This window comes from Hyperolius riggenbachi, chromosome 4 (assembly GCF_040937935.1).
Source record: "Hyperolius riggenbachi isolate aHypRig1 chromosome 4, aHypRig1.pri, whole genome shotgun sequence".
NCBI lineage: Eukaryota > Metazoa > Chordata > Amphibia > Anura > Hyperoliidae > Hyperolius > Hyperolius riggenbachi.
In genome coordinates, this window is record NC_090649.1 from 79644939 (window position 1) to 79658597 (window position 13659).

The 13659-nt window shown below is 42.6% G+C and overlaps 1 protein-coding gene across 1 annotated transcript in view; it reads right to left on the minus strand.

Annotated features, from left to right (window-relative positions):
• Nucleotides 1-231: 231 nt before the first annotated feature.
• FKBP1B (FKBP prolyl isomerase 1B) overlaps nucleotides 232-13659 on the minus strand; it is a 111153-nt gene continuing 97725 nt past the window's right edge. Inside the window, exon 4 of the mRNA XM_068280259.1 lies at nucleotides 232-6292. Coding sequence (XP_068136360.1) covers nucleotides 6164-6292 — 129 coding nt within the window. The 3' untranslated portion in view covers nucleotides 232-6163. The remainder of the gene's footprint in view (nucleotides 6293-13659) is intronic.

Genomic DNA, 13659 nt, shown 5'->3' on the forward strand with positions numbered 1-13659 from the left:
GTGATAAATAATACTGTTTATCAACGGCTCATTGGCTGGTCTTTACTTGAGGGAGGTGAGTCCACCTACATCCCTCCTTTTTAAACAATTTTAATTATTTTATGCTTGTTGGCGCCTCTGTTGTTTGACGATTTCAACAATTGTTTATCTCATCAGTTTACTGTATTTTCACTGAGGGGTCACTTTAATATGTTATTAACATTTCTGACAGAAATAAATACACCACACAACTTCTAAAACACAAGGTTTTTCATAAAATTTATTTTTGTTTTGTTTCTTATATATATAGATCTGTATATAGGTACTTAGAGGAGAGGCTTTTGTTTGATCAGCAGCAAGCAAGACGTACAGGTTTGAGTTGTGGAACAGCAGGTAACCGTTAGCTAATGCCCATGTGTGCACTGGTTCCGCACATCTTCTCTCGAGCACCTCCTTTCCTAAGTGTACTGTAAGGCAGTGGGTTTATTTAGACGTTTCTATTTTTAACAGAAGGTTATTTGATTTATTTATAGTGTGAGTCATGTCACATGCAAATTAAAAAAAATAATAAAGAAAACAGTTCTTGCCCCCTGACAGCCCAGTAGAGCGTCAGCAAAAATATATTAAAGTGTGTCTCCAAACATAGCATAAGGGCAGCCATTTTGAAAGTGCAGCCTAACACTCAAATCCAAGCAGCCTATTGATTTACGGAGGCCGGAAGTGACGTCACCTAGTTACATGGAGCGTATCGTTGTGAAAATATGGAAGTAGCACAAATGTTAGACTCGCGCCATAGCTTTGTGCTGCAGTGAGTAGTACAAAGCTTAGAACTGTATTGGGGTGAGGAATATTAGATCCAATCTGCTGAGATCTGATCCTAGTTTCTAACATTGCCTTTTTTTTCACCAGCGGAGGTACCCAATCCCTTTAAGGCACCAGAAGGCTATATTGGGATTGGATATTTAAACTACAGAACTAAACAGCAAAAGCTGGACAGTGTGTAGCATCTCCAAAACCTGACAATCGTGTGCAAAAAAAGTAGCAAAACAACAATAATGACCGATATTGGGCATTTTGCCCAATCCATCTGGCAGATCAACTCAGACCACTGTTGGGCAGTCGACCATGAGTGTACAATGTCATTTGAACTACATTGTTCTACTGACCGCACGCATGTTGTGCATAATATAATTTCCATTTGTAACGTCGATGTGTGGAAACAATCTTTCCATCACCAGTCATGCTTTTGGCGACTCTTTTTGTGTGGGTGTACAGACCTTTAGAGGTGCAGGCTTCAAGGACATCATGCTTACCCTTGACACACTAGTCAGTAAGTCGGTGACTGGGAATAAGCATGGAAGTATCACTGAAAAAGGTCCTGACAGATATTGCCCTTGGCAACAAGACAGTCTCTTTGATTTCCCAGTGTTGCTATAGAGACTTTATAGAATCGAGTTGGTTGCTGCACAGAATTCTGAATCCCTCAAAATGGCTGCTGCTTTCAGCTGTGTTAAAAAAACACTTGCACCTTAATCCATCTGGAAGGAAATCTTAAAAAAAATAAATGTACAACTTAGAGAGAGTGTGTTGTAGCCAGAGTAGCAGCCTAGTTCTCTTGTGGTTGATAATGTCTTTTTCTGGTTTATTTGCTTATCTTCTTGGAAAGCGATAAAGTTTTAAGCTTCAAGACAAAAACACAGACACAACTTTAATAAAGTAAAATAACAACAATAGCAATGATTGCTCCCTTGTTGCGGGGCAAATGAAAAAAAATATTTTTTTCCTTTTTTTTGTTTTTTTCCTCTGGGCTGAGGCCAAGATCTGGGAAGATACTTTGATGATTTTTAATTTATAAAAACAGCTTACATAGTTATCCTTAAGGCTCTTGAAAGAGGCAGTCCCTTAAACACCAAAAACAAGCGGGAAGCCATTTTTGGAGGTCTGTACTAAATTTAAAAGTAGTAAAAACATGTGTAGTCTCTCCTGACATATTTAGTGCACACTTCAGGTGAAAGGTAAGATTATCTGCATCCTGAAGAAGCAGACTTAAAGAGACTCCGTAACAAAAATTGCATCCTGTTTTTTATCATCCTACAAATTCCAAAAGCTATTCTAATGTGTTCTGGCTTACTGCAGCACTTTGTACCATCACAGTCTCTGTAATAAATCAGCTTATCTCTCTCTTGTCAGACTTGTCAGCCTGTGTCTGGAAGGCTGCCAAGTTCTTCAGTGTTGTGGTTCTGCTATGAACTCCCCCTTCCAGGCCCCTCTATGCACACTGCCTGTGTGTTATTTAGATTAGAGCAGCTTCTCTCTTCTCTCTTATATTTTACAAGCTGGATAAATCGTCCTCTGAGCTGGCTGGGCTTTCACATAGTGAGGAATTACAGACAAGGGCAGGAAGAAAAGAGCAGCCTGAAACTTCAGTGCATGAGAGATGCAGGGGGAAAGAAACACACAAATGATCTCTTGAGATTCAAAAGGAAGGCTGTATACAGCCTGCTTGTGTATGGATGTATTTTCTATGTGTGGACATACTGTACATCAACCTACTTCCTGTTTTGGTGGCCATTTTGTTTGTTTATAAACAAACTTTTAAAAACTGTTTTCAACCACTTTTAATGCGGCGGGGAGCGGCAAAATTGTGACAGAGGGTAATAGGAGATGTCCCCTAACGCACTGGTATGTTTACTTTTGTGTGATTTTAACAATACAGATTCTCTTTAAGGAGGAACTTTAACCTAGGATTAAACTTCATCCCAATCAGTAACTGATACCCCCTTTCCCATGAGAAATCTTTTCCTTTTCACAAATGGATCACCAGGGGGCTCTGTATGGCTGATGTTGAGGTGAAACCCCTCCCACAGCGTGATGTCATGACCATGGTCCTGACAGTTTGCTGTCAGTGAACCTCATTGCATTGTGGGAAATAATGGCTTTTTCCAACTGCCATGCAATAAATATCTCACTCTGTGCACAGAACTCATTAATAAACATTATATACAGATCACCTGGACTAAAGTTGTCACCACTAGTGAGAAATGTCAGAATGTAAATCAGGAAGAGGAAAGATTTTACAATGGCCAAACACTGACTAAATAATCTATAAATGAATACTGAATAAAAAAAAAAAGTAATTTTATTAATTATGTTATTTTCACTACAGTTCCTCTCTAAATACCACAGTGTGTTTTCACTGCGAGTCTTTCTTATTTCTACAGCCTGTTTTCATTGGCTGCACGTGTCTGAAGTCTAGCTGATGTCACCGCTATGTACTAAACAGAGAGCAGATACAGCACACTATTCAGTCTTTTGTGCTGTGTGTCATAGTGATAGGCTGTGAGGGGAAGGGACAGGCAGGCATAGCAGCATCTAATGTAAACAGGAAGTGGCCCTGAAAGAATTTTTTTTTCTCAGGGTATGGATGACATTGAAAGAATCACTCTAGGTACATTATTATTATATATTACTGTAAAATAGGTGTGGATCTTAATGTACTGTTGGATAGCTTAGTAAGAGTATAAAATGTTTCCTTTATGTGTAAAATAATGCCTCTATGGCTAAATAATCCTGTTAAAAAAAAAGAATTTGGCACATGACCTGAAGCAGCACAGCTGAATGAGCAAACCATGGGCTCTGTGGGTGGGGCTGTTGCTTGTTGCCACCTCATCATGAGACTTTCTGGTCCTTCTACCAGCACACTACAAAACATACAGCTGGGTATGGCCACAGTGGGGTTGGTGCACTGTAGGCAGGGACAGGAGTTATGGTTGTGGCCTGTCTAATCTATAAAGCGATAGGTCCATTGTCCTTACTCTGTGACAAAACCATATTAATAATTTTGGTTCAAAAATTACCCGCCTTTTCTCTTAATGTGTCCTCTACTATGATCTCCAATAGTAATCTACAGATTGATTACTAAACTGACTTTTTGACGTATAAGTAAAAAATAAATAAAAAAAGCAAAAACAATAATTAAAAAAAAAAGTGTGGGGGAGGGGAAGACAACCCTCTTGGCTTAGGTATGGGACACATGCGCCTTCTTATCCCTTTAACAATGGCACACCACTTATATATTACATGTTGAGGGCATGTTTAGGGACTGCCTCTTTTAGCTGCCAGGAACAGGACTACTTTAAAGGCCTCATATACAGTACTTGCAGAGGTCATGGACATCTCTGCCTGACACATATGGTTAACAGTATCCTGATCATGTGACATACTCAAACTGTCTCTTTGTGACCTAAAAGTTAAATGACCAGGGTAGTACCAGTATTCCAGTATGGGGAGCCTTTGTGTTTTTAAATTCCCTTCTACTTTCAAAATTTGATACACTTAACCGCTCCCCAAGCCACATAAAATAATGTCCCCAAATATGGTGGTCATCGTCCCTCAATGACTGGTGATTTATACATAACACTGATCAAATTACATACAAACAATCATTGATCCTCAGCACTTAAAGTAAAACAGAGACCTGCAAATGTGAAGATTTTTTACTTACCCGGAGTCCCTCGTTATCCTCTGGCAGTCCTCAGTTTAGTGGCAATCATCCGGGTAACTGTCTCAGTTGCGTCACTCTACTATGCATGCGCGTGGGAGGTCCATGCATGTGCAGAAGACCCAGACTGGACCCGACTGAGCCAGTTACCGGGGATGATTGAAGACGAACAGAGGACTGTGGGAGGACGGCGAATGAAGCATCTGTACTTATGGGGCTGGTGGAAGCCCCGGGTAAGTAAAAGATCTTTACATTTGCGGGTCTCTGGTACAATTTAAGATACTTACAGCAGGCTGGAACACTAGCAGAGACTAGTTTGCAAACTGTTTCTGGTTGCAGAAAGAGGACATTAGCTTTTTTTTTTTTTTTTAAATGAATGCATGCAAAAGCATTGAGCTTCAGACCCTTTCACCAGCATTGAGGTTCCCTCTTGACAATGCAATCTAGTTGTTTTTAATCACTGCAAGTGTTCCAGCTTGCTGGGTCTTGAGTGCAGAGGGTTAATGACTGTATTTTTCTTTAAAATAAAGGTTTTTAGGGGCATATTTAACAATTAGGACTTAACTAATGTGATTTAGTAAAGGGGAGGTAGGGTAAGGCAGTCTGTGTAATAAAACTTTAAATCCAAATGGAAAAAGTAATTTTTTGGGAATGAAAAACTAATTTGTGGACATTTTTCAGTTTTCCGATCACACATCACACTAGAAGCGAAGCACACCTGCCACAAGTGGTGTATAAGAGGCCCAGTGGACACCGGTAAAGCATTCCGACTGTGTGGCCAGAAACAGGTCAGATGTTTGATACATTCATACGCAGTCACTAGCTTTGTGGTTTTTGTGCTGAAATTGAGGCTAAAGTTCACCTCTGGCCTGTGAGCGGCACACAAAGCAAGCCACTTATCGATCATTAACCTAGGATTCCCCGGTCTTCCGTTGCATTGTGTACAGTATCAGTGTGGAATGTATGTTAGTAGATGGGACCTCCATGAACCAAGTGGGTCGGTTTTATAAAAACTGATTGGCAAATAGCAGCTGTATTGTTGTGCATTTAAATCACCTGGGCTTAATTAATAAGGACCATAGCAAGATCACATGTTAAATGTTCTACTGCCAAGAAATTCATCAGACTTGTAACTGACTACTACAGCTTACTGTACTCTGTACAATCTTAGCATTGTGCTCTTATTAAACAAGCCCATGTGATGAAGAAACATCGTAGACTTTTAATCTTGAAGTGCAGCCATCGCCTGTACACAACACAGCCATTTTGTGTGTCCCGAAGGCCAATTTAGACTTCACTGATGACATCACTAACAATGCACATGACATCAACAACCCACAAATAGGCTACAGCCAATATAGAGGCTGGACAGGTGCACTTTAAAAAGCCCAGGATTAGTGATAGAAGAGACATGACCCTATGTCAGTTGACCATGGATCACTTAAAAGCAGTCCTGTTGCAATGAATGCCCTTCTCACTGTCAGAGAAGCCTGGATTTCAAGTGCAGTCTCCTCTGACGGAGCTGGGGTGAAATGTGAAGACTTGTCTGGTTACCCCACTGCTGAAGTGGTCCTTCTTGGTCAGACTGACTTCTCCAGCAGTGAGGGCAGTGTCAGCTGATAGGAAGAGGAGGATGATGATGATGATTTCGAAGATCTTTTGTCAGCCTGCCCTGGTACATGTTCACTCTATCTTCATCAGCTCCACATCGAAGATCAGAGTAGCGTTGGGAGGTATAACCCCTGGGTGCCCCGTGGATCCATAGGCAACATCAGGCGTGCAGGTCAGTTTTGCTCGCTGGCCCAAGCTCATCTAGAAACAGAAAGGGTTGCATGAGCATGAGTTGTTCAAGCCACACTTGGGTCAACAAAAATTCCCCAACAAGGCCTCTAAGAGACCTTCATCCAAACTAAATTTGCAGATATTATAAGAAAAAACACACAGAGTATGACAGTTCTGGTTAATTGTTAGTGGTTCCTCAATCAGATTGACCTCCTATGCTATTAGGACTCCCGACTATGACTACTATTGACCCTTGAGGCGGGCAGAAGCACTTTTTGCTTCAGCTCCTGCAGAGGAACAGGCTCATCAGCTCCCAGCATGACTAGTACTGCTCCTGGTACCTTCCCTAGGCAGCATGTTATGGGGAGTGGCTAAATACATAAGTAAAAGTTGCCTTATTATTAAATTTTTTAGTAAAAAAGGACTTAAAATATACCCATAACTATAAATACCAATAGGGGACCCATGGGAGTCAAATATTTAGAGTACTTCCACTTTAAACTTGGACTTTTAACAGCCCAAAAATTCTTAAATTGTACCCGTGGTGACGTGACATGATGAGATAAATGTGTGTATGTACAGAAAAAACATTAATAACCAGGCTGTTTAACTTGCTTTATTTTGCTGCATTAAAGAGTTAATTTCTATGCATGGAAGTGACAGCTTCTGGCTTGTTGGTAGGTTGTAGGGGAATATAGTAAACATCACTAATAAGCAAATTACAGCCAAAAAAGTCTTCCTGGCACAATACAACTGTGCCGAGAGAGATAAAATACGTGAACTATTGACCTTTTTCTAACTCTGGGACGCATAATAGGCTGCCAGTGATTAGAGACAGTAAAACATTCAACCTACTTTGTAAAGGTTTGAATATAAAATAAAACTCTGGGTTACTTACAAAGTCATTTTTAGGAGTAGGAGGATAAATATAATTGTTTATCTCATCAGTTTATTTCCACCCTGGGTTCACTACCACTTCACCTCCAATGGTTTTTAAAAACAATGAAAATGTATTTCATTTTTTTATGGGAAGGTGTATAATAGGGTATTTGGATGTGTTTTTATTTTTTGGCCACAAGATGGAGATACAGAGTTAGTGTGTTCTAAATATAGAAGACAGAACCAAGTGTTTACACATGTTTATATTTGTTTATATACAGGGACATAGATACTGGTGCTGGGGGAGGTGAAGTGGTTAGTGGACCTGAACTCTTGCACAGGACTGAAGAAATACATAGAGAAATGCACCGTGTATAGAGAGTTTAAGGTAGCCATACACTGGTCGATTTGCCATTAGATCGACCAGCTGACAGATCCCTATCTGATCGAATCTGATCAGAGAGGGATCGTATGGCTGCCTTTACTGCAAACAGATTGTGAATCGATTTCAGCCTGAAACCGATCACAATCTGTGGAGCCGCCGCTGCCGCCTGTCCCCCCCCCCCCCCCGCACATACATTACCTGACGCTGGCTCCCGGGCATCTTCTCCGCATCTTCTCCACGCTGCACCCGCTCCATCCCGGCACTTCCTGTGTCACTCCGTGACCAGGAAGTTCAAATAGAGCGCCCTCTATTTGAACTTCCTGGTCACTGCAGTGACAGGAAGCGCCGGGATGGAGCGGGTGCAGCGCGGAAAAGATGCGGAGAAGACGCCCGGGAGCCAGCGTCAGGTAATGTATACCTGATCGGATCGGCCGCCGCTAACGACGCGCTCCCTACCCGTGGGCGATCGAGGGTAATTTCCCGCACGGCGCGATCGACGGACCGATACGATTTTGGGAGGAAATCGGATCGGCGGGTGCGTTTAGCGCGAACGATTGGCAGCAGATTCGATCCCAGGATCGAATCTGTTGTCGAAACGGCCACGAATCGGGCCAGTGTATGGCCACCTTTAGCCTGTTTAATTCCCCTCATTTGTGTCTAATCACAAGTCGAAATCTGATCTCTCCCGTATCACATGACTGCCAATGGCAGAGATGGCAGATAAGCTCATTTGAAAACACAGGAGGTTAACAATATGTCTGCTTCCATGAATCAGGAAGTAGAAACAGTGCTGATTTATTTTAGGATTTGTATCAGCTGTAACAAAGTAATGCTTTTTGTTTAAAGGTTATTATGCTGTTTGTTGAGTATCTTATAAAGCAGAGAGGACGTTCTGAGTTCAGGTCCGCTTTAATGCAAAAAGCTACTTTAAAGTGGTCTGAAACCAGCATTTCTACTTTGCTTTAAAAGATTCCTCACAGCTTGAAAGCTACTATCCCAGAAAAAAAATTCTAGCAGAACATCACTGAAATGGTTAAACAAAGCACTTTCTCCGGCTATTCAGCTTCAAATCTGCATCCAAACTTGAGGTAACAGTATCTTTTTTACTTGTAGTGCTGGGCATACACAGATAGATTATGCGCCGGAATCGAGCAGCCTGATATATTCCGCCACGTCCCCGTGGGCGCTTCTTATCTGCCGCTTGTTTTCTTTCATTGTCCGCCCGCGGGATCAAGCACGGAATCGATCCGGCGCGGTGATCAGACACGTCGGAAATCATCAATCGAGCCATCAGCGGCTCGATTGATAAGAAGAAACTCACTGTGTATGCCCAGCATTAAACACAAATGTATCAACATTGGAATGTAAACAAACACTCTGAGAAACTGTCTCTGTTTCAGGCACACACATTGTTCAGAATAGCTCATTAGGAGATTTTAATATAGAATATAAAGCAGTTATAATAGAAAAAGAATGAAATGCAATGCCAGCTCAGGGTAAGAAAAACTACACTTTGGAAACTTGATATATGATCACTGTATGAGTAATAAAAAGTAGGAAAACACATTTTTATTGAATGTTATGTCAGAGTTTCAGACCGCTTTAATAGCTCATGGTCTACCTGCTGTACAGAAATATTTTACATGTTCAAGTATTCTTTACAGGAAGCAGCCATGCAACAAGAGGTATCGACCATCATGTTTATTTTGCCACCCTGACTTTAGATAACAGGTTTCACTGAGATAGATAAATGGTTACCCCACAGCTCTGCCTATGGAAGGCAGAGTGTCTACAAACATTAGCCGGCCCCCATGAATGACTATGAATGACACGTCTGTGTCAGCAGCAGCGAGAGACTGGGTTATTAGGAAACTGGGTTAAAAATACACAGGAGAGACAAGACAGAAAGGGGGGGGGGGGGCTGTAAAATATTAACATTTAAAAATAGCAGTGTCATTTATAAAGCTGCCACTATTGGTGGGGCTAATCGCGCACTCTTCTCTAAATACTCAGGATAAATGAGTTTTCTTCTCTACACCTCGGCTAGAAGCAAGAAAAAACATGTCGCAGAATCGCAGGGCAAGGCACGGATTATAGTCGTTCTATTTTAACGACCAGACATAAAATAAAAAGCACACAGTGGTTCAGTTAGGTTTTCTAAATATACCTTAGATACAAATGTGCTATTCTTGCTTTTTTTAGCTGAAGCACAGACTAGCTGTGGCCTAAGCTGGCCTTAGGGCCTGAACACACTAGCACGCTTCTATCTGTTTCCCTGTCTGCTTTTCAGCCATGTGGATCAATCTGTAACAGTTGCAGAAAAGCAGCACGGGGGCAGTTGGGGTGATTACCCTGGCGGTGTGAGCACTGGGGCCCACCTGCACTCCGACTTTGGTGTTGCATGCGTGGTTGGCCCCCCCAGTTGGTGGCAGAGCTTGAGGTCCCCACCTGTAATGTGCACCAGTGTTTGTGTTTTTAAAGGATACCCGAATTTCATGACTTTCTGACTCAAGAATCTATAAAAAACAGGTTCTTTTATTTTCGTTTTAATAGCCACAAGTTACAACCAGCAATGAACTAAGACTTTAGATAATAATGACAGATACATGTAATTATATGGTGAGATGATCTCCCTTCTTTTTCTTCTTCCTCACGACTCTCTTCGTGGAGGAACCTATCCCCCCTCTTTTCTTCTTAACCTCCCTGGCGGTAAGCCCGAACTGAGTTCGGGCTATGCCGCCGGGAGGCACCGCTCAGGCCCCGCTGGGCCGATTTGCATAATTTCTTTTCTGTTACACGCAGCTAGCACTTTGCTAGCTGCGTGTAACCTCCGATCGCCGCCGCTACCCGCCGATCCGCCGCTATACGCGTCGCCGCAGCCGCCCCCCCCCCCAGACCCCGTGCGCTGCCTGGCCAATCAGTGCCAGGCAGCGCCGTGGGGTGGATCGGATTCCCCTTTGACGTCGATGACGTCGGTGACGTCATCCCGCCCCGTCGCCATGGCGACGGGGGAAGCCCTCCAAGAGATCCCGTTCTTTGAACGGGATCTCTTGACCTCCGATCGCCGTCTTGGGGGATGCCGCTGCGCAGCGGCTATCATGTAGCGAGACGTTGTCTCGCTACACGAAAAAGAATTAAATTAAAAAAAAAGCGTATTTGCTGCCCCCTGGCGGATTTTAATAAACCGCCAGGGAGGTTAACTACTTACTAATAGATGCAATGACCTATTGTTAAGTTGTTGTTGATAGGTTGACCCCTTGGGTCATATAGTATGTTATGTTATGTTGTAACTAAAAATGAAAATTTTTCAATAAAAATTTACCTGTTAAAAAAAAGGATACCCGAATTGACATGTGACAAGATGAGATGGACATGTGTATGTACAGTGCCTAGCACACAAATAACTACACTGTGTTCCTTTTTTTCTTTCTTTGCCTGAACGAGTTAAATATCAGGTATGTAAGTGGCTGATTCAGTCCTGACTCAGACAGGATATGACTACAGTGTGACCCTCACTGATAAGAAATTCCCCTTTTTACCTTTTTCTTGCTCACAGAAGCCATTTTCTGCTAGGAAAGTGTTTTATACTTGGAATTTTTTATCAGTGAGGGTCACACTGTGGGCACTTCCTGTCTGAGTCAGGACTGAGTCAACTACTTACATACCTGATATTTAACTCTTTCAGGCAGAGAAAGAAAAAAAAGGAACATAGTATAGTTATTTGTGTGCTAGGCACTGTACATACACATGTCTATCTCATATCACATGTCACTTCGGGTATCCTTTAACACTCTTTTCTGCAGCTCCTAGTGTGCAGGTCAGTGATAGAGACACGTCATCTACAATTGTGTGCTATCCAACTCTCTCTCTCCTGTCTATGGCCGAATCTTTGCAGCCTCTGCTAGATTTGGTACTTTAGACATGTGTGCATCTTATTGGCTGACAGGTTGTCTGCTGCCCAATTTAAATGGCAGATTGCTGTCTGGGAGTGAGCATTCACTAGATTTTTATTACCCAAGATCACTGTGATTGGCAGCACGGTGGCAAGGTGGTTAGCACTCTCGCCTTACAGCGCTGGGTCCCCGGTTTGAATCCCAGCCAGGGCAGTTTCTGCACAGAGTTGTGTATGTTCTCCCTGTGTCTATGTGGGTTTCCTCCGGACACTCTGGTTTCCCCCCACATCCCCAAAACATACAGATAAATTAATTGTTTCCCCATAAATTGGCCCTAGACTACGATACATACACTACTCGATACATACATAGACCTATCTCTATGGTAGGGATTAGATTGTGAGCTCCTCGGAGGGACAGTTAAGTGACAAGATAATATACTCTGTACAGTGCTAAGAAAGATGTTGATGCTATATAAATACTGAATAATAATAGTGATCATCTCAAATGAAAAGCTAGCATTAGTGCAGGTGTTTCCTGAAGATGATAAAGCACACCTGAACTGAGGGGGTATGGAGGCTGACAAATTGATTTTGTTTTAAACAATGCAAATTGCCTGGCTGTCCTGCTGAGTCTCTGCCTCTAATCCTGGGAATACACAGCTCGATTCTGAGCCATTTAGATGGCTCGATTAATCATTTCTGACACATCCGATCTACCGCCCAATCGTTTCCGCAGAAGATAAGAGAATCGCCCACGGAATCCATCGGGCGGCAGAATCGAGCCGCGAAAACGCACCGTGTATTCCCAGCATAATACGCTAAAGGTGTGGCCACACATTACTCAATGTATGGCCAGATTGACCATTAGATAGATCCCTCACTGATCGAATCTGATCAGAGAGGGATCTATTGCCGACGATAGGGGAAGGGGGGCAAAAGACCGGTTTGCACAAAGAAGTTGAATTCCCCACATACACTGCACACAGATTTTCATCATGAAATCCACTAAAAATCTATTGAACTGCAGTGTTGGGCCGTCAATCTGCCGCTGCTTCCTCAACGCGTGACATCAACTAAAACTTTCTGTCCGGTTTGATCATAATTTCAATTGTCGCGAATCAAAATTACGATCGATGTGGCTCGCTGCAATATGGATTTCCGGCACATTCAATCAGAGTGATTGGATCTACGGGTGAAAAAACTGATGTGTGTATAGCCTGCTTAACAGCAATTAGCAAGTTAGGAACTCTACTACTTTGTGGTGCACAGGTGCAGGGAAGCAAAGCCATGGGGGTTTCAATTTGAAAAGTTTGGTTTTAAAAGTAATATGTATGGCTCAGTGCACACCAAAACCGCTAGCAGATCGTCAAAACGGTAGCGGATTTTGGAGCAGAGAGCCAATATTTGGCCGGGTGCACACCGAGCGGATTTTGTATGCGATCCGCCGGCCGCATCAGCCAGTAAAAACGCTTGGCTATTGTATTTCAATGTGTGGTGCACACCGGCGGTTTGAGGTTTTTAGCAAACCGCAAACGTGCAGCAGGAGGCACATTTGCGGTTTGCTAAAAACCTCAAACCGCCGGTGTGCACCAGCCCATTGAAATACATTAGCCAAGCGGATTTGCAGGTGGATGCGGCCGGCGGATCGCATCCAAATCCGCTCAGTGTGCCCCAGGCCTATGTGTTACACAAATCAACACAATTGCTTTGAGAATTTGCCTTCTTCCATTTTGGGTTCAGTTCCGCTTTATTCTTTTATTTTAAGGTTATGTTTTTTTGTTGTGGTTAAATGGTTTATTTTAAAGTGGGATTGTCAGCCATAAAATCAAGTTCCATTTACCCACTGCTCTGTGTTTATTATGCAGTCTACAACCTGATTCTGCATTGCAAGCACTCCAATATAATCACAAATGTTTCTGCCGTAATGAATCTTATCTCAGTCAGCCTTTCTGGTACATTGCCGGGGAGAGGGAAGCTTGTTATCTCCCCTTCCACATTCCTGCTCCTCAGTGATTGGCTGAGGGTAGGTCAGTGTGATACGAGGCTGAGAAGAGAAATACACCTCACCCTCCTCTGCAGACGTGCTGAAATATGATCTTTGCTGTGCTCAAATGTGTTTACAAAGTAAGCTAGATATGAGAGTGCAGTTTCTAGGAGGAAAACAGAGTAAGGGAGGAAATTAAACCAGGGTTGGCTTCAGTCAGAGACAGTAAGGATAGAAAATGCCTGAAACAGTTT